At 41.9% G+C, this 26,733-nt stretch overlaps 2 protein-coding genes across 2 annotated transcripts; both read left to right on the top strand.

Moving 5' to 3' along the window:
- Window positions 1–331: 331 nt before the first annotated feature.
- On the top strand, window positions 332–1,055 carry LOC147981842 (uncharacterized). Its single transcript, XM_087517226.1, has one exon. It carries the CDS (start codon window positions 429–431, stop codon window positions 996–998), a length of 570 nt encoding a protein of 189 aa, XP_087373352.1. The 5' UTR covers window positions 332–428; the 3' UTR covers window positions 999–1,055.
- Window positions 1,056–18,386: 17,331 nt separating this feature from the next.
- Window positions 18,387–19,303, top strand: LOC147981841 (uncharacterized). Its single transcript, XM_087516127.1, has 2 exons — window positions 18,387–18,952; window positions 19,102–19,303. The coding sequence occupies exons 1-2, from the start codon at window positions 18,387–18,389 to the stop codon at window positions 19,301–19,303; spliced, it is 768 nt and encodes a 255-aa protein (XP_087372253.1).
- The last annotated feature ends 7,430 nt before the right edge of the window (window positions 19,304–26,733 follow it).

Below are 26,733 nucleotides of genomic sequence, written 5' to 3'. Positions count from 1 at the left end.
TGAAATCGAAAAGAAAAGTATAACATGTGAACTCTGGTGAGTATAAAATTAGCCAGTACCAAGAAAAAGGTAGTAAAAATTTAGAAGGATATACAAATGCTGCGCCCCATCCAAAATTGTTAAGCAACGACATATGTATACGTTTTAGGATGTAAAACGAACTAAAAACCAAAAAAGGATGTAAACCCGGCCAACGAACGAAGAGCATCTAGGTCTACACGCTGGCGTTCGTAACTGATTCAAAGAGAGCTGTTTCTCGCTAGCCCATTTTTGGCACCTCATTAAACTTTCCACCGGCAGGAGCAGCTACAAATACCGGTCCATTCCCCATCGACCCATCACCCCTTCCTCGCTCCTCTCTTGCTAGCTTCTCTTCTCAGGCTAGCCATCCATCGCCTCTTCTCCGGCCGGCCGGTGCAAGAGCATCCATGGCCGCAATGATGGTGCGCGAGGTTCTGTACATGTACAGCGTCGCATGGCAGGCACACGAGAGGTTCTTGTCCGTGTGCGGCAGCCCGGAGAAAGCCCAGAACGCGGTGGCGCTCCTGGTGTGGCTGGACCAGGGCATCATCTCCGCCATCCAGCACGTACCAGCCATGGCACCCGACGCCGTCGCCGTCGTCGCAGAAGAGGCCAACGCCGTCCTCGAGTACCTCGGACGGCGTTGGCCTGAGCTCCCGCCCATCCCGCTCATCTCTGCGCTCTGCATGCAAGGCTGTTTCCACATCGAGCCGGGCTTCTTCGCCTTCCACCAGGACCTCATCGTCCGCAGGGTCGCCCACTTCCTCGACGGTGCCGGCAAGTTCGTATTCGACGACCGCCTGCACGCCCTGCTCCGGAGGTCCGAGACTGGGCTGATTGTCAACCCGCCGGAGCTCATGGCGCCCTACACCTCCCAACCAGTGGCCGTGCCGGAGGACTGCCGCTCCATGTTCATCACCTTCTCCAAGGGAAATGCCCTCCACCGCGAGGAGATCTTTGAGTACTTCAGGCAGTAAGTGTGCACTGACATACACTACTCGATCTATTGATTAACTTTATTTGTACACATGGATCTACCAAGATGTCTGCATGCATGATCCATGATGATTGGAACTGGATCATGTCTCATGGTTTGCATGCATGGGTGCAGGAAGTGGGGTGAGGGTGCTCATGGAGAAGACGAAGGGAGGCCACACGGCCATGTACGGCCGGATCATCTTCAAGACAGAGGCGATCGTGAAGCTCGTGCTCAACGGCGAGAGACTCGTCAAGATCTCCATCGGACAACGTGAGATTTGGCTCCAGAGGTACATCCCCAGGCCAACCAACGCTGCCGCCTGATCCACGATTCCATCCATCGTCGTCTCATCTATGCTTGTCTATGCTCATGCTAGCTAGCCAGATCTACCAATGGATTTGTAAGGTACCATTTCAAAATGGATTTTGTATTGAAATTAAGGGGAAGAAACTAGAAAGGATTGCTTGAGATTTGAAGAAGAAGTTTCTTATCTCTTACTCAATTTGATAGCAAAGTAACAATTTGGCGACATCATGGTCTAACTTGGTATACTTCGCATACTCTCCCAAAATCTTGGCGCAAAAATGTTCTTTGTTTCAATTTTTAACTAGAAATGTCAGACCAAATTAAAAAGCCCAACTGTTACATAATGGTCACCCATGTCGCAACGTGGATCCTTCCGCCACCTGCCTCATTCCGTTATTTGGAGATGAGCACCTACATCCACCATCCCCCCTGTAATTCTCCCCGTCCATCTCAACTTTACTTTAATCCTCTGTCTACAGATTTATTGTTATTCCTTTCCTTTTCTTGGCATGTGACACCTCATTGCGAGCCACCTACCATTTCCACTACATGGAGAGAGACATGCCTAATTATAAGCTTGATGCTCCCTTGCTGGCATGGAAGAAACCACTGACATTGTTTGAATATCCTTTTGTTTCTTTCCCAAATCGTTGGTGCATGGAAGTTGTAGGTTTTAATTTCATAGTGCATATATACGAGCACCCTTGATTTTACTTCTTATCTTTGACTGTTGGGTCAAGCCACACAAGGACATACCCCACATGCATTGTTTTATTTCTATACTTGCATGAGCTTTGTCTTATGTTATATACTCGCATACACCTTTTTCCAAAAGTTGCGCCCAAATTCGTTTTTACAGTGTCGTTAGTTGTTTGTGCTTGAGGCAATTTATAAGAGAACTAAAGAGTTGCATGATACTGAACAAAAAGTTTGTTGCTCCTTTCATTTGGTGGTACTATTGTCTTATTGAAGAAACCATGTGACATGATTGGCTAGCTTTCCAGGTTGGCATCCTTCGCTTCCTCCCACAAAAGCACAACCATTATACAGCAGTCAACCTGTCGTAGATCCTTTGTTCCATTAGGCCATGTACAACGGGGGCGCTTAGTCCGATTTGGTCAACCCCCCCCCCCCCCCCCCCCCCCCCCACATCCCAGGATTTGTGCTGGCATGATGCCGAGCCAGTCGCCAAGCGCTTACCCTATTTTTTGCACGCGAGCCTTTTTCTTCGTTCGAATCTGGCAGCAGGCGCTACCTAGAGCGCTACAAATCGGCAATTGCTCAACTAACTCAGCTGGTCGTTGTACTAAAAACCAGCTCTACTAAACTAACTCAGCTGATTTCCTTTTGAAGATGGACAAGTAATTATTTTCTTTCCTCTTCACGCACAACAATAATGTACAATAAACTATAGAGCTTATTTATCTATCATAAATCTGCATGAAACATGAATACTTAAAATAAAATTGAATTGATACAAAATAAATGTGTAAAAAATGAAATACTTGTGGTTGACAAGCTGGTCCAACAGGGACAAAGATCACAATCTTAAAACCTGAAAGCACGGTGAGATAAAGTTAGAAAAATATATGTCAAGTTACTTCAACCATTCTTTCAATCATACACAGTTAAATCGGCCTAACTAAATCATGCATGCAGTGCTGACTAAATCATGCATGCAGTAAAGCTATCTCGTTATATATAGTCCTAGTTGCAGGTTCTAGTTCCACGCCCATCCCAAGATTTTGTGCTCATACACAAGCACAATCCTACTCAAATCTGATACAAGTTTTTGTTCATACACATCACATCTTTCAATGGATATCGGCCACGCCAACATCGGAGACATACACTTACAATGGACTGAAGAGGATAATCTATGCCTAGTAAGTCATTTGTTTAATTATTAGTAGTTACTATATCATGAAAAGCTTGGCCTAACAACATTTTATGAATTGAGTAGGTAAATGCTTGGTTAAATGTTCCCACTGATTTTGTTATTGGCAATGAAAACGCTGCACGGGATTACTGGAATCAAGTCGCTGAAGAATATAACGCAAATACCGCCGATAATCGAAGAAGACAACCTATCCAAATCAAACGCCGTCCGGGTAAGATGAGCTCGAAAATTCTGCTAATCGATGGCATGTGGCCCAGGGTCGATGATGCATCCGTAGTTACTGGACAATATAACCAGGGCTTGGTTTCCAAATCTCTAGAGATGTATAGGTTAGAACAAAATCAATCATTCAAATTTCTCAAGATGTGGATGTCCATGCGGAACAATCGCCAGTGGTATGCAATGTACTGTGAAGTCAAAAAGCCATGATTTAATCCTCTCTCTATATAGTTCTTGTTATTGCTTGTCTTTTTTTGGCGCATGATACCTCACTGGGAGCCACGTACGGTTTCCACTCTATGAAGCGAGGCATGCCTAATTAAGCTTGCTGCTCCTGTGCGAGCATGGAAGAAGCATTTTCCATTGTCTGAAGGTGCAATGTGAAATCAAAACCTACAACTTTCGTGCACCAATGATTTTTGAAAGATACTACATAAAACGTACAAAACAAAACGGGGAGTAACCACAAACAATTGTCCTATATATATACTTCTCAATTTTTAGCTATTGGATCAAGCCACATACATATCCCACATGCATGCATTGTATATCAGACCGAATAAAAAGTAGAATCGTTATACATCAGTCAACCATGTCACGATATAGATCATCGGATTCCACTATTTGGATATTGACCACCTGCTTACATACCCCCACCCACCCACCCCCAACGTACCACCGTCTGATTAAGCTTGTTGGTCCTTTGTCCTTTGTTAGTATGGAAAGAACGCATGTCATTTTCTCAATATCATTGGTATACTCTTGTTCGCTCATCAGCGGAGCTTTTGGGCATTTAAATCTGTTTTTGTTTCTTTCGCAAAGTCCAATCCCTAAGTTAGAATCTGTTTAGCTGCTGAAATAGAATCTAATTGTGGTTGTTTACGAGCTAAACTTGCAAATGTTGAATTAACTAATAGAGAAATTAAATTAATTTTGCAAAAAGGCAGTTAATAAATCTAGAAAGAATTGGTCTAAGAAACTAGATGATCTAGTCTGGGCATATAGAACTGCTTAGAAAAATCCTATGGGAATGTCCCTTTTAAAATGGTTTGTGGAAAAGCATGCCATTTACCAATTGAGCTAGAACATAAATCCTATTGGAAAATTAAATATCTTAACTATGATTTCAAACTTGTTGGATAAAAGAGGTTATTTAATATGAGTTCTCTTGATGAGTGGAGAACAGAAGCTTATCAAAATGCAAAGTTGTTCAAAGAATAAGATAAAATATGGCATGATAAAAGTATTTAGAATGGCATTTCAACATTGTTGTTAAAGTTCTTCTGTACAAGTCTCATTTTAGACATTTTGCAGGCAAACTTCTTTCCAGGTGGGAAGGTCCATATATCATCGAAAAATTTCACCATTCCAGAGCTATCAAGATCAATAACGCCGAAGGAGATAAACCGAAGGTGGATAATGGGCAAAGATTAAAATATTCTACTCTAGGTAATCCCATTAACATAGATTCAGACCTTATTCAAGTAATTATACTAGAAGAATGCATGGAAGAAACTACCCATGAAGCTTTGAGAACCCCGTAAAAGAAATAGGTACGTGGTACATTAAGTAGACTAACTTTCAAAATTCATAAAATAATAATATATCTGTCAGTTTTGGAATATTTAATAATTTTTAGGAAAAAGAGGGAGCCTAGGGTGCACCAAGGGCCCACACGCCCTGGTGGCTTCCCCTAGGGTGCGCCGTGTGGCCGTGTGGGGACCCCGTACACCTTCCCAACTCTGTCTCTTTCCTGTATGCTTGTTTTGCACAGAAAAAAAATCTATAAATTCCGCCCGGATGTTTTAATACATGTGTCACAAGTTTTCCTCCTGTTTTTGTTTCGACCTTGTTTCTGCTAGGGTTTTCGGAGCTAGATCACTATGTCGTCGCCAAGCTCCCAAAGGATTAGTTCTTTGAGAAGGTCATCAACCCTTATCTCCCTGGGGTTATGATGCATCCCAAAACCTTGGAGTATAGGGATGGGGTGTTGCACATCAAGGATCTTGAAGGGCCCAAGAAGGAGGGAGAAGAAAAGGCTAGGCTCAGGGATGTGGAGCAAGAACTCTTCAAGTGCCAGAGGATGGTGGAGCGTGGACTAGATGCAAACCACACAGTGAGCACGAAATTGCTCCGTGAACAGAAGTAGGAGATTGCCAAGACATGGGAGGCAATTGATTGCCTCCACATGAAAGTTTGAAACCTCCAACCTCAAATTTATGATCTGCATAATCAAAACTATGAGTATGAAACCAAGTTCAAGATGATGGGTTTGGCTGCAAATTTCAAGATCCCGGAGACCACCTTATCTTTTCTTGATGGACAACATATGACTTGGAAGAAGGATAACAAGCTTGTTTCGTCACCACCATCATCACCAAAGAAGGAAACTTGAGTACTCCCTCCGTTTCTTTTTAGTCCACATATAAGGTTTGGTCAAAGTCAATCTTTGTAGAGTTTGACTAAGTTTATATTAAAAAATATAAACATTCACAATATGAAATCAATATTATCAGATGCACCATGAAACGTATGTTCATACTATATAGTTTTAGTATTGTAGATGTTCATACTTTTTAATATAAATTTGGTCAAACTTTGTGCAGTTTGACTTTGACTAAATCTTATATGCGAAGTAAAAAGAAACAGAGGGAGTACTTTGGTATGGGCACCACCCTTGGCTTCTTCCAAGCTTGGGGAAGGTGCCCTAGTATCATATCACAATCTTTATCATTCTTATTATCTATTATTGTGGTTTAGTAAAAGTTGTAGTATGAAATAGATTGCAATGTGTGCTATTGCTCCTTCGTGTTTTCGTTGTATACCTTTGTGAGAGCATCTATAATAAAGAATAGCATGAGTATCCTGTTTTCGCTTTCTTTATTGTGTATCCTAGCATTGCAATTCAATTTCATATGCTGATCTAATAGGAAGTAGCATCTTCACATTGGGTTTAGGAAGTAGAATCTATTGAAATTTAACAAACACAACATTGATCATTTGAACAATGCATGAAAGATTAGTACAAGGAAGAGAAATTTCACATACAAATATACTATGTTGGACATATTTTGTGATTGTGAACCCTCAATGAATATTTTCACACTTGTTCAAATAGTTGATGTTGGACAAGAAAGACAATGTAATGAGTCATGTTTATCTATATTTGCATAGAAGTTATATTGTCGTTGATGGACGACATAGGAATTCCGCTGCCTATGAACAGTTGGATCTTCCAAAATATTTTTGAGTTGGCCGCTGTACCCCTTAGCACAAATTCGTCCAGATTTCTGTCCAGTTCAATAGGGCTCCAATGTATCGCAGATTGCAGGAGATTCCTCCATCAGAATACGAGAAAATTTACAGGGTTGTTGTAGACTCAATTTTGCACAATTCCACCAAAGAAATCGTCAAAGCGACGTTCGAGGAGATGGGGACGGCGAACGCAATTCCGCCATCCAAAAAAATCTCCACAGTCGCCCGAGGGTAATGTTGACGTCGAGCCCCTGAGCTTCATCGATGATTTCACCATGATCTTGATGGAGATTGGAGTTAAAATTGACGAGAGCGCCCGTCCAATCTTGACAAGCCGACACGACCCACAATCCTAGGTCAAGCTGAGGTGACCAGTCGAGCCGGCGAGGAAGGTGCTGATGTCGACGATTGTTGGTGGGAAACGACACCTATGGGGTCACTGGGATCCCTTCTACGGTTGGCGGGCACGGGGTTGTGCAAAGAGCGGGTCTGGCGGTCAGCACGCAAATCGTTTACCCAGGTTCGGGCCAAGGAGACTGATGACCCACAAGTATAGGGGATCTATCGTAGTCCTTTCGATAAGTAAGAGTGTCGAACCCAACGAGGAGCAGAAGGAAATGATAAGCGGTTTTCAGCAAGGTATTATCTGCAAGCACTGAAATAACAGGTAACAGATAGTTTTGTGATAGGATAATTTGTAACGAGTAACAAGTAACAAAAGTAAATAAAGTGCAACAAGGTGGCCCAATCCTTTTTGTAGCAAAGGACAAGCCTGGACAAACTCTTATATGATGTAAAGCGCTCCCGAGGACACATGAGAATATCGTCAAGCTAGTTTTCATCATGTTCATATGATTCGCATTCGGTACATTGATAATTCACTACTAGGAAAAGGGCTATAGATGATATGGCCACTAATGGTGCACCAGAAACATGGTGCGCCACTACTATATAGTAATGGCGCACCATGAGCTGGTGCACCATTAGTGTGGTAGACACTAATGGCACACCAGACCCACGGTGCGCCATTAGTAACAATTTTTTTCCAAAAATAGTAATGGCGCACTAGCTCCAGCACAGTGCGCCACTACTATATTTTTTTTTTGCAAAACTACTATCATTTTTATTTTTCGAACTCATGAATATTTTTAAATTTAATTCATGGGCACGTTTTGAATTCATGAATATTTTTTCAAATTTGATGATATTTTTTCATATTCAATATGAAAAAATATTGAATATTCATGAGGACACTCGATCTCGATCCCCCTTCCATCTCGATCGCTATTCCCCTCGCCAGATCCCCCTCGCTACCGAGCACCCCCCGCACCCACCCCCCCGCTCCACTGCCGCCGACGACCCCCCGCACCCTCCCCCGCTCCACCGCCGCCGATGACCCACCGCACCCTCCCCCGCTCCACCGTCGCCGGCGACCCACCGCACCCTTCCCCGCTCCACCGCCGCCGCCGACGCCCCGCACCCTCCCCCGGCCCGCTCCACCGCCGTCGCCGACACCCCGCACCCTCCCCCGTTTTTTGATGATATTTTTAAATAACAAATTTGATGATATTTTCAATTAAAAATAAAAAAACAAATTTGATGATATATTTTTAAAAAAAATTGATGATATTTGATGATATCTTCTATTCTAGTCCTCATGAAAATAACAAATTTGATAAAAAAACAAATTATTAGATGCAACAAGAAATAATGAAAAAAAGAAGTTACTAACGGCGCACCGGAGGAGGGTGCGCCATTGCTATGAGTGTTTTTATGGTGCACCCCTAGATGGTGCGCCATTACTAACATTCCCCCTCTAGATGGATACCCCTTCGCCCGATCCCCCCTTCCCTCTCCCTCGCCAGATCCCCCTTCCCTCCCCGGGCCCGCTCCACACCCGCTCCGGCTCCCCCGCGCCGCCGCCACCGTGCCCCCGCACCCCCTACCACTCCATTCGCTACACCGCCGACGACCGCACGGGGTGCAAGACGACGACTGCCGCCGACCCGCGAAGCACGTGGGCCCCGGCCTCCCCACGACCAACCGAGGTGCCCAGGAGGACCGCCGTTGTCTTCCTCTTCGACTACGAGGACCCGGACAAGCTCGGACGCCCTCGAGCCATCCCTTCGACGCCGCCGCCGCCGTCGACCCCGACCCCGACCCCTCCGGCGACCGGCCACGCCCGCCCAGGTACCTCTCCTCCTTCCTCCTTCCTCCCTCTCCACCCTTCCTCCCCATTACCTCCCTCCCTCCCCTCGACCGTTTGTATTGGTAATGGGCACTGGACTGCGTTCATCAGTTGGCAAAAAGGAGCGAGATCATTCTGCAGTTTATTCAGTTCTAACCGAATAAATGCCTAACCTCACACGTTCCTGCTCGTTCCAGCCTTTCAGATGACCACTTACTAGCTAGAGTAGATATATTATCAGCCTAGGTACACTTCGCTAACCCATGCATCGTTCGTTTCGTCTTGAGCTAATAAGCAGGTCCAACAACAAACACACATCTAGGTACACCTAGGTTTTTCTTGACGAACACACCTAGTAAGTCCAACAATGAACACACCTAGGTACAGTGGCGGAGCTTGAAAGAAATCTTAGGAGGGGCAAACATTTTTTCTTCTCGAATATGGAATTGTACCACTACGACAAATTAGACACTGAAAACTATTGAGAAACTTCGATAATTATTTTATCACATTTCTAACACTGATTATATATTATTTAACTGCAGCTAGTCCATGAAAAAATACCAAAATATTATTTAACCATGGAGTATTGGGTTGAGTTCTGAGAGAATCCTCTTGGCTTTTGGCTATGGATTGTAATCCTATTCACTAATCAATAAAGCTCTCAATCTTCCCGGCAAAAAAATCAGCTCTTTGTTTCTTTGTCCTTAGTACAAAATCTATGACCTATTCAAAACTTTCCACAAGAAATTAAGATGCAAGAATCTATACAAGGAAGAAATTTCCAGCGGGGAGTGGGTGGGCAAACTGCTCTTGCTTGCTTGCTGCTCACTAGCTCACTGCGTGCGGCGCCGATCTCAGCTCTGACCTCTTCGCCACCTCTGGCTGGACGCCCTGCTAGCTGCCTGCCAACCCACACGCAGGCATGCTGATCAGTGCCTCACCTCTACCTCTATGCAGGCGCTCACCCATGCTCAGTCAACACAAGATGGCAAGAGGAAAGAATAGAAGATGATAGAAATCAGAGTTGGTCGCTTGCTACACTAGGTCGGAGCTAGTTTGTCTCCGTAAGGAGATGTTAAAAGGGCCCTACAGGCTGGTATGTGCAGTGCCGCCTCATTACTATGAAGGGGTATTAAAAAAGTTTCATTTTTGCTGGGGGGCGACCGCCCAGGTTCTTTTGGGGATCGTAGCAGAAATTTAAAATTTTCTACGCATCACCAAGATCAATCTATGGAGTAATCTAGCAACGAGGGGAAGGGGAATGCATTTACATACCCTTGTAGATCGCTAAGCGGAAGCGTTGCAAGAACGCGGATGAAGGAGTCGTACTCGCAGCGATTCAGATCGCGGTTGATTCCGATCTAATTGCCGAACAACGGCGCCTCCGCGTTCAACACACGTGCAGCCCAGTGACGTCTCCCACGCCTTGATCCAGCAAGGGGAGAAGGAGAGGTTGGGGAAGACTCCATCCAGCAGCATCACAACGGCGTGGTGGTGAAGGAGGAGCGTGGCAATCCTACAGGGCTTCGCCAACCACCGCGGGAGAGGAGGAGGACTTGGGAGAGGGGGAGGCCTGCGCCAGAACTTGGGTGCGGCTGCCCTCCCACCCCCCACATATATATAGGGGCAAGGGAGAGGGGGGCCGTCCCCCTCAGATCCAATCTGAGGAGGGGGCGGTGGCCAGGGGGGTTGCCTTGCCCCCCAAGGCAAGGGGGGCGCCCCCTTTTAGGGTTCCCCCAAACCCTAGGCGCATGGGCCCTAGGGGGGAGGCGCCCAGCCCACTAAGGGGCTGGTCCCTCTCCACACACAGCCCATAGGCCCCTCCGGGGCAGGTGGACCCCCGGAACCCCTTCGGTGGTCCCGGTGCAATACCGGTAACCCCCCAAATTATTCCGGTGACCGTATGATGACTTCCCATATATAAATCTTTACCTCCGGACCATTCCGGAACTCCTCGTGACGTACAGGATCTCATCCGGGACTCCGAACAACATTCGGTAACCACGTACATCTATTCCCTATAACCCTAGCGCCATCGAACCTTAAGTGTGTAGACCCTACGGGCTTTGGAGTCATGCAGACATGGCTGAGACAACTCTCTGGTCAATAACCAACAGCGGGATCTAGATACCCATGTTGGCTCCCACATGCTCCATGATGATCTCATCGGATGAACCAATCCTGTATACAATTCCCTTTGTCTATCGGTACGATACTTGCCCGAGATTCGATCGTCGGTATCCCGATACCTTGTTCAATCTCGTTACCGGCAAGTCTCTTTACTCGTTCCGTAACACATCATCCCATGACCAACTCCTTGGTCACATTGTGGACATTATGATGATGTCCTACCGAGTGGGCCCAGAGATACCTCTCCGTTACACGGAGTGACAAATCCCAGTCTCGATTTGTGCCAACCCAACAGACACTTTCGGAGATACCCGTAGTGCACCTTTATAGCCACCCAGTTACGTTGTGACGTTTGGCACACCCAAAGCACTCCTACGGTATCCGGGAGTTGCACAATCTCATGGTCTAAGGAAATGACACTTGACATTAGAAAAGCTTTAGCATACGAACTACACGATCTTGTGCTAGGCTTAGGATTGGGTCTTGTCCATCACATCATTCTCCTAATGATGTGATCCCGTTATCAACGACATCCAATGTCCATGGTCAGGAAACCGTAACCATCTATTGATCAACGAGCTAGTCAACTAGAGGCTTACTGGGGACATCGTGTTGTCTATGTATCCACACATGTATCTGAGTTTCCTATCAATACAATTCTAGCATGGATAATAAACGATTATCATGAACAATGAAATATAATATAATAATAACTAATTTATTATTGCCTCTAGGGCATATTACCAACAGGTTCGCCCCCGAGAAGCTCTGCCGTTGCCTCGGTACACCAAGTTTGCAGGGGCACCATCTTTTCATTTAGACGAAATATATACTTCCTCTGTTCAGAAACACTTATCGCAAAAATAATAAAAACTTCAAAAACATTTATGAATAGTTCATCTGTTTTATTTGGCCAGTTGTGCAGATAGAATGCTAACTAAGTTGGGCCTATTTGATAAGTTATATAACTGCAGCGCCTATTATTGCTACTGATATCATTGGCTCATTGCTGCCTTTGTGCAATGCAGAACTGTTAAGAGTGATTTGGAGGATTCAAGATTCTGTGAAGCTCTTTTGACATTTAAAGCTCAGAACTGAAGGTACTTAATAAACTCAAAAGCTCCAGACCTTGCAATTTCTGTGTTTTTTTGTATTGCTAGATGAATGGTAACATCGTTTGACAGGTGAATGTAGTTTGGTCCTACTTTCCTAATTAAATAGCACATGTTTGGTTGAACATCTAGAGATTGTTGGCATGGATAGACATGCTGCTGATTGTCATAAGTACATTAAAAAACAAGTATAAGACCAACATCCTTGATTTTTTTCAGCTAAAACTATTGATGATTTTTTGTTGGGTGACCTATTAGATCTGGAATGGAAGCTCACATAAGTTGAGCTGATTTTTGTCCATATGAAAGCAGAGGACCATATGGTCTATGGCCTTTTCATCCATATATGAAAGTAGAGGCACATTGTGGTGCTAGTTTGCTGGGTTTTGTCTCCGACCATCGTGTCGTGATGATTTTGCAGGTACCCCGAGAGGCCCTTGAGTTTGCCGGAATGTCGATTAACTTCCGTTCCGGCAAATTCGGGTACTCCATATGTCCTATTTTCAGCAAAGGTCATGCTGAAATTTTCCGTGAATTTTAGCATGAATTTACTAAAAATAGGACATATGGGGTACTTGCGACTAATGCATGGGCCGGGGTATCTTAGTACTTAATTAAGTAGGATCAACTGCCTCTTGTGTTATACATATTCTATTTGGATGGCCCTGCTAACCCTTGACCATAAATACATGACATGGATGTTGCAGGCTTAAAGAAAGAAATATCTTTAGGCCAACTCCACTGTAACACTCCAAAAAAATTGATTTGGTTTTTATCAATTTCCTTTTTCTTTTGATGGAAAGGAGGTTATTAAATTTTTCTAAAAGTCTCTCCTTCTCAAATCCTTTTATGACAAGTATGTCATGGGTTCTTTCCAACCTTGATTTTGGTCTTGAGGGTTTTTCATATTGGGTTGGCTCAACCCAAATGGTTTTTTGGAAAGTTTTTACAATTCCTTCTATTAAAAAGAAATCCTATGGATTATGGATTTATTCTTTTCCCATTCAAACCTTTCTCTGTTGCCATGTCACATGTTGAAATCTTTCTTCCAAACCCACCTCCCTACTTTGGGGTCAAGTCAAACATCCAATTCCTGCAAGTTTTAACCTCTTTTAGATTTTAGTTCTATTTGATTTATCCTCAAACATTTTTCTGTAATTTAGTTTGGACTCTTGGGATTTACAAAGGAAGTACCAGATCCTTTAAGTTTCTGAGCCCAAGCAAATTACCCCAACTAGTCCTTGGTACCCTCAACCAAGATCCATCAAGATCCACTGGTCCACAGTTCAAATTTTTCAAAATTTGCTTACTGCAAGTTTGGACCAGATTTGCCTTTTTTGGTGAAATTCATTCTTTTTCTTTTCCTAAAAATCTGAAATAAATAAGGAAGCCTCTAGATGCATCAAGAGACCACCTCACCAAGTCCCAGCTCCAGAAATTTTTTTCACGTGCCTAAATCATTTCGTCAAACAGTTGGCGTGCACTGTTCCTGTCAAATTCAGAGTTTCAGTGTTTCGGTTCAGTCGTCAGTGTCGTTTTCTTCAGAACTTGGCGTCGATCTCGCCAGTGCGCGCGTTGGCGCCTTGCTCACTGCTCCCCCTTCTTATCCATCGCGCCGCACGGTTGCCTGGACGGTTGCGAGCATCGGCGGTGAGCTGGCAGGGGTACATCACCCCCATGAGCGGCGACAGCAACACTCGTTGTAGCCGCCAGAGAGGCTCAGCGTGGAACGGCGCTGTCCAGCACCGCCCAATCCTCCAAGAGCCTCCGCGTGGCCGTCCCCTTCCCTGTACGTGCTGCAGAGCCGTCGTCGTGGCCTGGAAAGCACAGAGCGCGCTCCCTGCCGCCGACGTGCCTGTGAGGCCGTTCCGTCGAGAGCATGGAGTATCACCCAAGTCATAACAAGTTTAACCCTTGAACGGAACCAGTGGACCAACACGATGATGCCCAATAACCTAAACCTCCAGCCCGACCACTGCATCGTCGGTTCTGTTGTTGACTAGTCACTGGGTTCGCCGCTAACTGGTCACAATTGACTGGTCAACCGTTAACTTAAAAAAACAAAAAAGTAACAAAATACTAGAAAACATCTCATGAATTAAAAAATGTACATGAATTTTGAAGAAAAGTTCATTGCATTTAGAAAAAAGATCATCAAACTTGAAATTTTAAAAAAGATCATTGAATTTAAAAAGGTTTACTGAATTTGAAAAAATTTAGAATAGTTCACCATTTTTTAAAAAAAAGTTCACAAAATGAAAAAACATTGATTTTGCTAAAAAATTGTTTTTTCAAATCACGCATTAAAAAACGTAAAAAGAAGAAAATCCGAAGAAAACCTTATAAGTAAACTAAATCACAAACCGGGGCTTTTGCGAACGTGAAGAAAAGAAAATAAAACAAAAAATGAAGTAACTTTGCGCCAACGGGTCAATGGCCTAGTGGTTAAAGCGGAGCCCTCACAATGAAGAGGTTCCGAGTTCAAATCCCAATGCCCACAACTTTATTGACGTTTAAAAACAGGAAAATAATATAATGGGCCGTCCATAGCTGAGGCGGCAACCGGGGGCGCCCCTGTGTCTGAAATCACTGCTTAAGAAGCATTCTTTGTCAAGATCACTCACCATCCTAGGTTGTGACAAGTCACATTGCAACCCGAGAGTTTTTCCTTTTTTCGTAGATTCATTTATTCAAAACGTTTTTTCTCTCAAACCATGCGTCCAAATCTTAAACGTTTTTCACCGTTGGATTCCTCGCGTGGAGATTTTCAAAAATAGATCACATGTTGATAGGTTTCAACGAACTATTTTTTTTCACGAAAATACCCCAAACTTTAAGTACGTTTTTTCCTTTCTGAAAAGCACGACCGTGCCTCTGCCAAAAGCAAATTCATGTCTATACGAGAAGCAAATCCGGGCCTCTTGCGGAAGCAAATCCATGCCTTTCCAAAAAAACATGTATATTTCCCCTTTTCCGATAGACACGACCGTGCCTCCACGAGAAACAAATCTGTGCCTCTCACGGAAGAAGAAAAAAAAGAAAATGCATTGTTCCCTTTTCCGAGAGGCACGACCGTGCATCTCGCGGTAGCAAATCCGTGCCTCCTCGAGAAGCAAATCCGTGCCTCTCTCGGAAGGAAACAATGCGTTTATTCAAGGGGAAAAACTAAATTTATTGTTTCAAATGCTAGGAAAAACCGGGGGAAACCAAATAGCCAAAAAACTAGGAAAATTTCATCTAAAAGCCAAAAACGAATATGAAAAATAAAAAATACCGAAGGGAGCGCACAGAGCGCGACACGTGACAGACGTTGAGAGCACGCCAAGTGGCACGATCTCAGCCCCCCCCCCCCCCCCCCCCCAAGTGACCCTTGGGAGGCTCCAGAGCGTGTGCTCCTCCATTAGTTGCTCCCCCCTATGTCTCGCTGCCAGCGAGACCAAAGGAACGCTGGCTGAAGAGGAGGGGGGGGGGGGGGGTGGGCAAAGATGGTCCGGCCCATATGCGCGGGATGCCATAGCTGCGTTTCTTTTTACATTTTTCGTTTTTTGCTTTATTTCTTACTGTCGTATATATTTATACATGCTGAATATAAATATTACAAAAAAACATTTGAGAAATGTTGACCAAGAAATTGAAATATGTAAAATGTGTATAGAGAAAATATTTATCATGCATACGAAAAATGTATACAAAAAAATGTATATGCAAAAATTTGATTATATATTTTAAAATGTAAATCAAGGCATTTATAAAAATGTGGAACCAGTATTCAAAAATGTTAATCAAGCATTCTAAAAATGTTAAATGTGTATAGAAAAAATGCTAACCATGTAAATGATGAAAAAAATTGAGGATGTATATAAAAATGTTAACCAAGCATTTGAAAAAAATGTTGAACAAATACTCCCTCCGTCCGGAAATACTTGTCATCAAAATGGATAAAAGAAGATGTATCTAGATGTATTTTAGTTCTGGATACACCCCTTTTTGTCTATTTTTATTACAAGTATTTTCGGACGGAGGGAGTAATAGAGAAATATTAATCAAGAATTTGAAAAATGTTAAATGTGTATAGTAAAAATATTAACCATGTATTAAAAGAATGAATGATGTATATAAAAATGTTAATCAAGCATTTAAAAAAATGTTGAACAAATAAAAATGTTAATGAAGCATTTAAAAAATGTAAAATGTGTATAGAAAAAACGTTGACCATGTATTAAAAAATGATGTAATTTTTTGATTATGCATATAAAAATGTAAATCTAGCATTTGAAAAAAAATTGAACAAGTATTTGAAAATGTTAATCAAGCATTTGAATTGTTTTAATATTTATACAGAAAAATGTTGACCATATATTATAAAATGTTAATCTTTTATTTGAAAAATGATAATTAAGCATTTCAAAAATGTTATAATATATATAAAATAATTTTAACCATGTATTCAAAAGGTGTTAATCTTATATTTAAAGACTGTTAATCAAGAGTTGGAAAAATATGAAAAATATGTACATAAAAAATGTTGACCATGTATTAAAAATTGTAAAACTTGTTTCTAAAAAATTTAAATGTTTATTAGAAAAATGTAGAGTACTTGATATATACCAAAAGTGTGTATAGATAAACAATAAAAAATAAAGGGGGAGCAAAAAGAACATGTGAAAACGGGATACAAACAAAACAAAACTAAAGAAAAATGAAGAAAAAGGAAAGAAAAGAAAAAAGGCATTGAAAACTGGAGTAAAAGAAAAATAAAAAATAAAAGAAAAGAAAACACCAACGAGGACCGTGAAAAGAATTAAATAAAAAGAAAGAAAAAGAAAGAAAATAAATAAAAAATGAAAATGGAGAAATTAATGAAGAAAAACCGTGAAAAAAAGGAAAACCCTATGGAAAACTAGCTCTTGTCTCCTTAAGTGGATCGCGCCGTACATGACACTAGTGCAATGGTTTGCAGCGATACATATCATCGCTGAGACCCAGGATCGAATCCAGTATCTCCCCCTTTTTCTTCTACATTTCGGCCCGAAACAGTAGATGCTTAAGCGAGATATCCTATTGTCTCTCCTAAGGCGAGATATAGTCGCCGTGTGCAACCTGCGCGTAAGCGCCGTATAGGACACACCCTCCTGACTGGCCTTATCTGCCCAATAGCGGAGCTTAGGCCATGATCCTGGTGGGTAAATGGACTTTGAGGGCAAGAAAACAAGTTTTGGACTGTTTTTAGTAGAGATTTAGCCCGTTTAACAATGGGTATTCGGAAGAAGAAAAAAACTTAGGCTACCAAAGCTTTGTCACTATAGCTAGCTTGCAATCTTGCCTCAAAAAAAGCTAGCTCGCAATCTTGCCTAAAAAAAGGTAGCTCGCAATCTAATCGCGCCTGGGCTATATATGTCCGTTGCGAGGCGGAGTTATGTTTCGCCTCTGGCAAGCACTGTACTAGGTCGGCCCTTTACTGTAGCTCGTTTTCTTTTGGTTTCCACCGTTTTGCATGGTTGCCTTCGGTTTTTTTCAGCTTCCTTTTTCAATGTATTTTTTGTTCGGTTTTCTTTGTTTTCCTTCTTTCTCGGTTGTTGTTTCTTTCTTCAGCTTTTACCGTTTTTACTAGTACACATAAGGATGTGAAACCAAGCTAATCCATAAGGATGTGAAAAAGTATGGCTAGGACTCGCTGTTGGCGGCACCCATCTAATCGGGGTGCAGTGATGCCTCTACTTGATGCTTGCACCATTGATGCTATATATGGATTGTGTGGGTCGAAGATGCATGGGGAAAGGTAGCTAAAGCAGTGGAAGTGGTCGATGGCTCTAGACAACAAAGTTTATATATATGGTAAGAAATTATAATGTGCCCTATATATGTATATGAAATGAAAAAGAAAAGTATAACATGTGAACACTTGTAAGTAGAACATTAACCAGTACCAAGAAAAAAGACAGTGCAAATTTAGCAGGATACACATGTATACGTTTTAGGATGGAAAACGAACTTGAAAACAAAAGAGGATGTAAAACCAACTAACGAACGAAGAGCAACTGATTCAAAGAGAGCTGTTTCCCGCTAGCCCATTTTTGGCACCTCATTAAACCTTCCACTGGCCGGAGCGCAGCCGCGTCGCCGGACCTGGAGCAGCTACAAATACCGGCCCATTCCCCATCGACCCATCATCTCTTTCTCGCTCTCTCCGGCCATCCATCCATCGCCTATCTAGAGCTAGCTAGCTACCTTCTCCGGCCGGCCGGTGGAAGCAACCAGTTAACCAGAGTAACCATGGTGGCCGTGACAGTGCGCGACGTGCTGTACATGTACAGCGTCGTGCGGCAGGCGTACGAGCGGCTCGTGTCCGTGTGCGCCAGCCCGGAGCAGGCCCAGAACGTGGTGGCGCTGCTCCTGTGGCTTGACCAGGGCACCATCTCCGCCATACACCACGTCCCAGCCATGGCGCCCGACGCCGTCGCCGTCGTCGCAGAAGAGGCCAACGCCGTCTTCAAGTGCCTCCGCCACCAGTTGCCCGTGCTCCCGCCCATCCCGCTCATCTCTGCGCTCTGCATGCAAGGCGGCGTCCGCATCGAGCCGGCTTTCTTCACCATCCACCAGGACCTCATCGTCCACGGCGTCGCCCACTTCCTCGACGGTGCCGGCAAGTTTGTTTTTGATGACCGCTTGCACGTCCTGCTCCGGAAGTCCGAAACTGGGCTGGTGGGCAACCCGCCGGAGCTCATGGCGCCCTATACCTCCCAGCTTGTGGCCGTGCCGGAGGACTGCCGCTCCATGTTCATCACCTTCTCCAAGGGCATGCCACCCCACCGTGAGGAGATCTTTGAGTACTTCAGAGAGTAAGTGTGCACCGAGAATGAGATACACTCTACTCGATGTCCGAACTACTCCGTATTTATTAAGTTTACATACGTGGATCTACTAAGATCTGCATGCATACATGCATGATGATCATATCTGATGATTGGAGGTGCATGCGTGGGTGCAGGAAGTGGGGTGACTGCGTGGTGAGGGTGCTGATGGAGAAGACAAAGGGACGCCACATGCCAATGTACGGCCGGATCATCTTCAAGACGGAGGCGATGGTGAGGCTGGTGCTCAATGGCGAGAGGCTCATCAAGATCTCCATCGGGCATCGTCAGATCTGGCTCCGCAAGTACGTCCCCAGGCCAACCAACGCCACTGCCTGATCAAGGAATCCATATAATCAATGTTCATGCTAGCTAGCTAGCCAGATCTACCAATTATGGATTTGTAGCGCACAACTTCAAATAAGATTTGTAATGTTGTGTTTAAGGGAAAGAAAGATGTGCTTGAGATTGGAAGAAAAAGTTAGTTGCTCTTAATTTTATACTAAAGAAACCATTTGATCACATCATCGCCTAGCTCCTTCACGTCACGAAAACCTTTCTTTTTGCGGTGTCACGTCACCAAAACCTTGACGGGCGATGACATCATCGGCTAGTTCCTTCGCGTCACCAAAACCTTTCTTTGCGGTATCAGGTCACCAAAACATTGACCGGTAAAAGTTGTTGGTTTTGTTTTTTAAACTACGCATGTCGGACCAAGCAAAGATCTTAACTGTTGCACAACGGTCACCCATGTTACAACGTAGATCCCTCCATCCCCTACTGCCATGTTCCGTTATTTGGACATGAGCACCTCCATGCACCTTCCGGCCCCAACCGTGGTCCTCCTCTGATTCTCCGAGTCCATCTCAACTTTACTTCAATCCTCGCTCTATATATAGCTCTCGTTATTTTTTGTCATTTTTGGTGCATGACACCAATTTGGGAGCCACGTACGGTTTCTGCTCTACGAATGGAGGCATGCCTAATTAAGCTTGCTGGCATGGTAGAAACATTTGTCATTGTCTCAATATCCTTTAGGTTCTTTCCCAAATCGTTGGTGCATGAAAGTTGTAGGTTTTGATTTCACATTGCATATATATTGACACCTTTGATTTTTTTTTTACTTCTTATTTTTTGGCTATTGGATCAAGCCACATACATACCCCACATGCATTGCATATTTCTATACTTGCATGTGCTTTGTCATATGTTCTATACAAGGCCGTTTAGTTGTTTGTGGTTGAGACAATTTAGAACCGCATGAGACTGAATAAAAATGCTTGTTCCTCCTTATCTTTGGTGGCATCGGTATTATTGAAGAAACCATGTGACATCATTGCCTAGCTTGCCAGCTCGGTATTATTCCCTTCCTCCCCACAAAACCTTGGCGTGCAAAAGTCCCTAATTGCGATTTGAAACTGCATATTAGACCGAACAAAAAGTACAATCATTATACATCGGTAAATATGTCATGATATAGATTGTAGGGTTCCACTATTTGGATATTTACGACCTGCTTACATACCCCCACCCCCAACATACCGCCATCTAATTAAGCTTGTTGTTCCTTTGTCGCTTGTCGGTATGGAAGGAACCACATGCCATTTTCTCGATATCCTTTGGTTTCTTCCCTAAACGGTTAGTGCACATAACTTCTACTCCCTCCGTTCCACAATGTAGTGTGCATAGATTTCTTGGAAAGTCAAACTATGCAAACTTTGACCAAGTTTATAGAGAAAAATATTTATATCTGCAATATATATATATATATATATATATATATATATATGAAACTACATCTCATGATGAATTTAATGATATATGTATGGCATTCTAGAAGGAAATGATTTTTCTCTACAAACTTGGTCAAAGTTTGTGAGGTTTGACTTTAAAAAAATCCATATGCACTAATTATGAAACGGAGGGAGTAGGTTTTTATTTCATATTGCATATTTGCGAGCATCCTGCTTTCTGCACATTGTTTCAAATAATAACGAACTATCTATTTTACTATTGGGTCAAATCACGTGAGACATGTCTGACTTGCATCACATGTTTTCTATACTTGCCTGTGCGCTTGCGGCGTCCATGCTGCCACTGAAGAAACCACATGTCACCTAGGTATCCTTTGCTTCCTCTCCTAAAACCTTCATGCACAAAGTTATTATAATTTATCCAAAATTGCATATCTGATAGAGCAAAAGCCATAATCGTTATACAACGACCACCCCATTGTTTGGACATTGACCACATCTACATACACCTTCCGACAATGCCCCGCCTCCTCTAATTTTCACTATCCATTTCCACTTATTCTAGTCCTCTCATAGTCCTAGTTCTTACATGTCTTTTCTTGGCGTGTGACACCTCATTTGGAGCCATGTACCACGAATATAAAATCACCTTTTACTTATGGGCGGCTAAGCACCTCTATTGACAGGTTCAGTGCACGTCGTTCATCAGCGGAGATGTTAGATCACTATTGAGTGACGATTTTATACTTGTCAGTAATGACTTGGTATACTCTTTTTCGACCGCCAGCGAAGCTTTTGGGCATTTAAATCTGTTTTTCTTTCGCGAAGTCCAATCCCTATGTTTAAATAAGTTTTAGCTGCTGAAATAGAATCTAATTGTGCTTGTTTATGGGCTAAACTCACAAAAGTTGAGTTAACTAATAGAGAAATTAAATTAATCTTGCAAAAGGCTGTTAATAATTCTAGAAAGAATTGGTCTAAGAAACTAATGATGCACTATGGGCATATAGAACTACTTATAAAAATCCTATGGGAATGTCCCCTTTTAAAATAGTTTATGGAAAAACATCTCATTTACCTATTGAGCTAGAATGTAAATCCTATTGGCAATTAAATAGCTTTACTATGATTTCAAACTTAATGGAGAAAAGAGGTTATTTAATATGAGTTCTCTTGATGAGTGGAGAACACAAGCTTATGAAAGTGCCAAGTAGTTCAAAGAAAAAGAACAAAAATGGCATGATAAAAAGATTTAGAAATGACATTTAAACGTTGTTGTTTAATTTCTTTGGTACAAGTCTCATTCCAGACATTTTGTAGGCAAACTTATTTCTAGGTGGGTTCATATATCATAAAAGAAGTATACCATTCCGTAGCTATCAAGATCAATAACGCTAAAGGACATAAACCGAAGGTAGTTAATGAGCAAAGACTAAAACATTATATTGTAGGTAATCCCATTCACATAGATTCGGACGTTATCAAGTAATTAGACCAGAAGAATGCATAGAAGAAAACATTTGGGAAGCCTCCAGAACCCGGGAAAACGAATAGGTACGTAGTACACTAAGTAGACTGATTTTAAAAATTCAGAAAATAATAATATATGTGTCAATTTTGGAATATTTAATAATTTTTTGGGAAAAGAAGGAGCCTGGGGTGCATGAAGGGCCCACACACGCCCCTGTGGGCCCCCCTAGGGCACGCCGTGTGGCCGTGTGGGGCCCCCGTACACCTTTCTGTCTCCGTCTCTTTCCTGTATGCTTGTTTCGCGCAGAACAATTCCTATAAATTCCCGTGGATGTTTTGATATATGTATGGCATGTTTTCCACCTGTTTTCATTTCAATCTTGCTTCTATCAGGGTTTCGAGAGCTGATGTCGCTTGAACTACGTCAGTATTTCCCCAAAGAGGAAGGGATGATGCAACACAACTACGGTAGGTATTTCCCTCAGTGATGAGACAAGGATTATCGAACCAGTAGGAGAACCATGCAACACTATGTAAACACTACCTGCACACACAAATACTTGCAACCCGACTTGTTAAAGAGGTTGTCAATCCCTTTCGGGTAACGGTGCCAGAAATTGTCAAGTTGACGGGATAAAAATTGTAGTAGATTGATAGATGTAAATAACAGAAAATAAAACTCAGCGAGGTATTTCTGGGTTTTTGATAATATAGATCTGAAAATAAAGGTGGCAAATAAATAAAAAGGCAAATAGCAATATAGATCTAAAAATATATTACGAGAAAATAGACAGGGGGTCGTAGATTTCACTAGTGGCTTCTCTCGAGAAAAATAGCATACGGTGGGTGAACAAATTACTGTTGGGAAATTGATAGAACTTCAAATAATTATGACGATATCCAGGCAATGATCATTATATAGGCATCACGCCCAAGATTAATATACCAACTCCTGCCTGCATCTACTACTATTACTCCACACATCGACCGCTATCTTGCATGCATCTAGTGTATTAAGTTCATGGAGAAACACAGTAATGCAATAAGAACGATTACATGATGTAGACAAGAATTATTCATGTAGGAATAGACCCCATCTTGTTATTCTTAATAGCAAGAACACATACGTGTCATTTCCCCTTTTGTCACTGGGATTGAGCACCGTAAGATCGAAGCCAACACAAAGCACCTGTTCCCATGGCAAGAAAAAATGATATAGTCGGCCTAACTAAACCAAAGATTCGAAGAAGAAATACGAGGCTATAAGCAATAATGCATATAAGAGATCAAAACTCAAATAACTTTCATGGATAAAATAGATCTGATCATAAACTCAAAGTTCATCGGATCCCAACAAACACACCGCAAAAAGAGTTACATATAATAGATCTCTAAGAGACCAATGTATTGAGAATCAAGAGAGAGAGAGAGAGAGAGAGAGAGAGAGAGAGAGAGAGGAAGACATCTAGCTACTAACTACGGACCCATAAGTCTATAATGAACTACCCACGCTTCGGAGAGGCACCAATGAGGATGATGAACCCCTCCGTGTTGCTGTCTAGATTGGATCTGTGGTTTTTGGAATTTGCGGCGGCTGGAATTAGGTTTCGTCGACTCCCCTAGGGTTTTTGGATTTTCGGGGTATTTATAGATAAAAGAGGCGGTGCCGGAGGCGGCCGAGCTGGGCACAACCCACCAGGGCGCACCTGGGCTCCCAGGCGTGCCCAGGTGGGTTGTGCTCCCCTCAAAGCCCCCTCTGGTACTTCCTTGGCCTATCGTGTGTCTTCTGGTCCAAAATAAATCTCCAAAAAGTTTTTCTACTTTTGGACTCCGTTTGGTATTGTTTTTTTGTGAAGTAAAAAATAAGCAAAAAATAGCAACCGGCACTAGGCACTATGTCAATAGGTTAGTCCCAAAAAATGATATAAAGTTGCTATAAAATGATTGTAAAACATCCAAGAATGATAATATAACAACATGGAACAATCAAAGATTATAGATACGTTGGAGACGTATTAGCATCCCCAAGCTTAATTCCTGCTCGTCCTCGAGTAGGCAATTGATAAAAACAGAATTTTTGATGTGGAATGCTTCCTAACATGTTCATCACATATTCGTTTTTTGTAGCATGGACATTTGGACTTTTATATGATTCAAAGCAATAGTCTTGTTTTGACATGAAGATTTCAATACTCAAGCATATCAACAAGCAACCATGTCTTCCAAAATATCAACACTAAAGCAAGTTATCCCTAGCCCATTATGCCCAATCATTGATCCATTCATGAAACACACTCACATATTAGCTACACCCAATGCTCAAGTACGATCATAGTGCCCCTTAGTTGGTGCTTTATAAGAGAAGATGGAGACTCAAATAAAATAATAATTGCATAAATTAAATAGAAAGGCCCTTTTGAAGAGGGAAGTAGGGATTTGTAGAGGTGCCAGAGCTCAAAGTGAAAAAGCTAGAGATAAAACATTTTGGGTGGCATGCCTTTCCTCTTAACGAAAACGATCGAGTAGTTCCCAATACTTTCCATGCTAGATATATCATAGACGGTTCCCAAACAGAAAATAAAGTTCATTCCTTTTTCCACCATACTTTCACATTCCACGGCTAACCGAATCCATGGGTGGCGTCCATACCAACACTTTCCAAGGAGTTTATTATTTGACAACAAAAAGTAAATTCATTTTTCATTCGGGATTGGGCATCCCTAATACCTTTGTTGTATTCTCGTGCACTGACAAGTGAATAAACACTCATCTTGAGAATAACATATCTAGCATGAAAAAATATCAGCTACCCCCTACCATTTCATGAGTGGTACGAGCACACAAAAAGGAAATTTATTTTGAAAATAAGAGATGGCACATACAAATTTGCTTATAAAAACACGAAAATACCGCATATAGGTAGGTATAGTGGACACATATGGAAAAACTGGGTTTAAGGATTTTGGATGCACAAGTAGTACTCATACTTAGTACAAGTGAAGGCTAGCAAAAGATTGAGAAGCATCCAACCAAGAAACGAAAAATCTCATAATCGAGCATTAATCATAACTAACACCGAATAATGCACCACAAGTAGGATGTAATTTCATTGCATAACTATTGACTTTCGTGTTTGCATAGGGAATCACAAACCTTAACACCAATATTCTTACTAAACCACAATTACTCATCAACATGACTCGCATATCACTATCATCATATCACAAAACTATTACAAAGAATCAAGTTTATTTTATCCAATGATCTTCACAAAAGTTTTTATTACATCCCTCTTGAATATCTATCACTTTGGGAGTAGTTTCATATGTTGCTTTTAATAGCTCAAACAAATATAAGTGATGAGCATGAGCATACAAATTTCTTCTCTCAAAATAATATAAGTGAAGCATGAGAGAATTTCTTAAATTTTTTTGCTAACTCTCAAATAAATCTAAGTGAAACATGAGAGCATTTCTTGAAAAATAATAAAGCAAACCGTGCTAAAAATATATAAGTGAAGCACTATAGCAATTCCATGGCTCAAAAAGATTTAAGTGAAGCATAGAGAGCAATTCTAACAATCATAGCATAATTTTGGCTCCCCCAAATAGGTGTGTCCAGAAAGGATAGATGACAGAAAATAAAAAGCAAAAAAGCAAATACTCATATCATACAAGACTCTCCAAGCAAAATTCATGATATGTGACGAATAAAAATATAGCTCCAAGTAAAATACAGATGGTCGTTAGAAGAAAGAGGGGATGCCACTCGGGCATCCCCAAGCTTAGTTGCTTGCTTCTCCTTTAGATAATAGTTTGGGATTCCATGGGGCATACCCCAAGCTTAGGCTCTTCTTACTCCTTATTCCTTCATCCATCGTGATCTCACCCAAAAATTGAAAACTTCAATCACACAAAACTCAACAAGACCTTTGTGAGATCCGTTAGTATAACAAAGCAAACCACTACTCTAAGTATTGTTGCAAACCCATTCATATTTTATTTTTGCATTATATCTACGATATTCCAACTTTACCATGGATTATACCTCCAATACAAACCATGGATTCATCAAAATAAGCACACAACGCAAACAAAACATAATTTGTTAAAAACAGAACAATCTGTAGCAATCTAAAAACTCCATATACTTCTGTAACTCCAAAAAATCTGAAACATTAGGACAGCGTGGGCAATTTGTACATCAATCTTGTGTACAAAAATCAGGATTTTATCGCGCTTCTATTAAAAATTAAAATTATTTTACTGGGCACAAAAGTTTCTGTTTTTCAACAAGATCAAATCAACTGTCACCCAACATGATCCCAAAGGCTTTGCTTGGCACAAAAACTAATTAAAACATAAAAAACACAATCACAATAGTAGCATAATTATGCAAACACTCAAGAACAGAAAGAAAAAGAAAATAAAATAAAATTTATTCATTGGGCTGCCTCCCAACAAGCGTTATCGTTTTATGCCCCTAGCTAGGCATAATGCATAGATCTAAGTATTGGCATTTTTATTTTCATTTTCCTTAGAGGTA

The sequence above is a fragment of the Triticum urartu genome, chromosome 3A, assembly GCF_056163025.1.
Source record: "Triticum urartu cultivar PI428250 chromosome 3A, HENAU_Tu73, whole genome shotgun sequence".
Lineage (NCBI taxonomy): Eukaryota > Viridiplantae > Streptophyta > Magnoliopsida > Poales > Poaceae > Triticum > Triticum urartu.
Note: the sequence above shows the minus strand (reverse complement) of the source record. Positions and strands in the feature narration are given on the sequence as shown.

What these genes read in the sequence shown, in the direction of transcription:
- LOC147981842 (XM_087517226.1), top strand. Translation starts at nt 429, where the DNA reads ATGGCCGCAATGATGGTGCGCGAGGTTCTGTACATGTACAGCGTCGCA.
- LOC147981841 (XM_087516127.1), top strand. Translation starts at nt 18,387, where the DNA reads ATGGTGGCCGTGACAGTGCGCGACGTGCTGTACATGTACAGCGTCGTG. An exon ending in ATCTTTGAGTACTTCAGAGA is followed by an intron (nt 18,953 to 19,101) that starts GTAAGTGTGCAC and finishes GCGTGGGTGCAG; the next exon opens with GAAGTGGGGTGACTGCGTGG.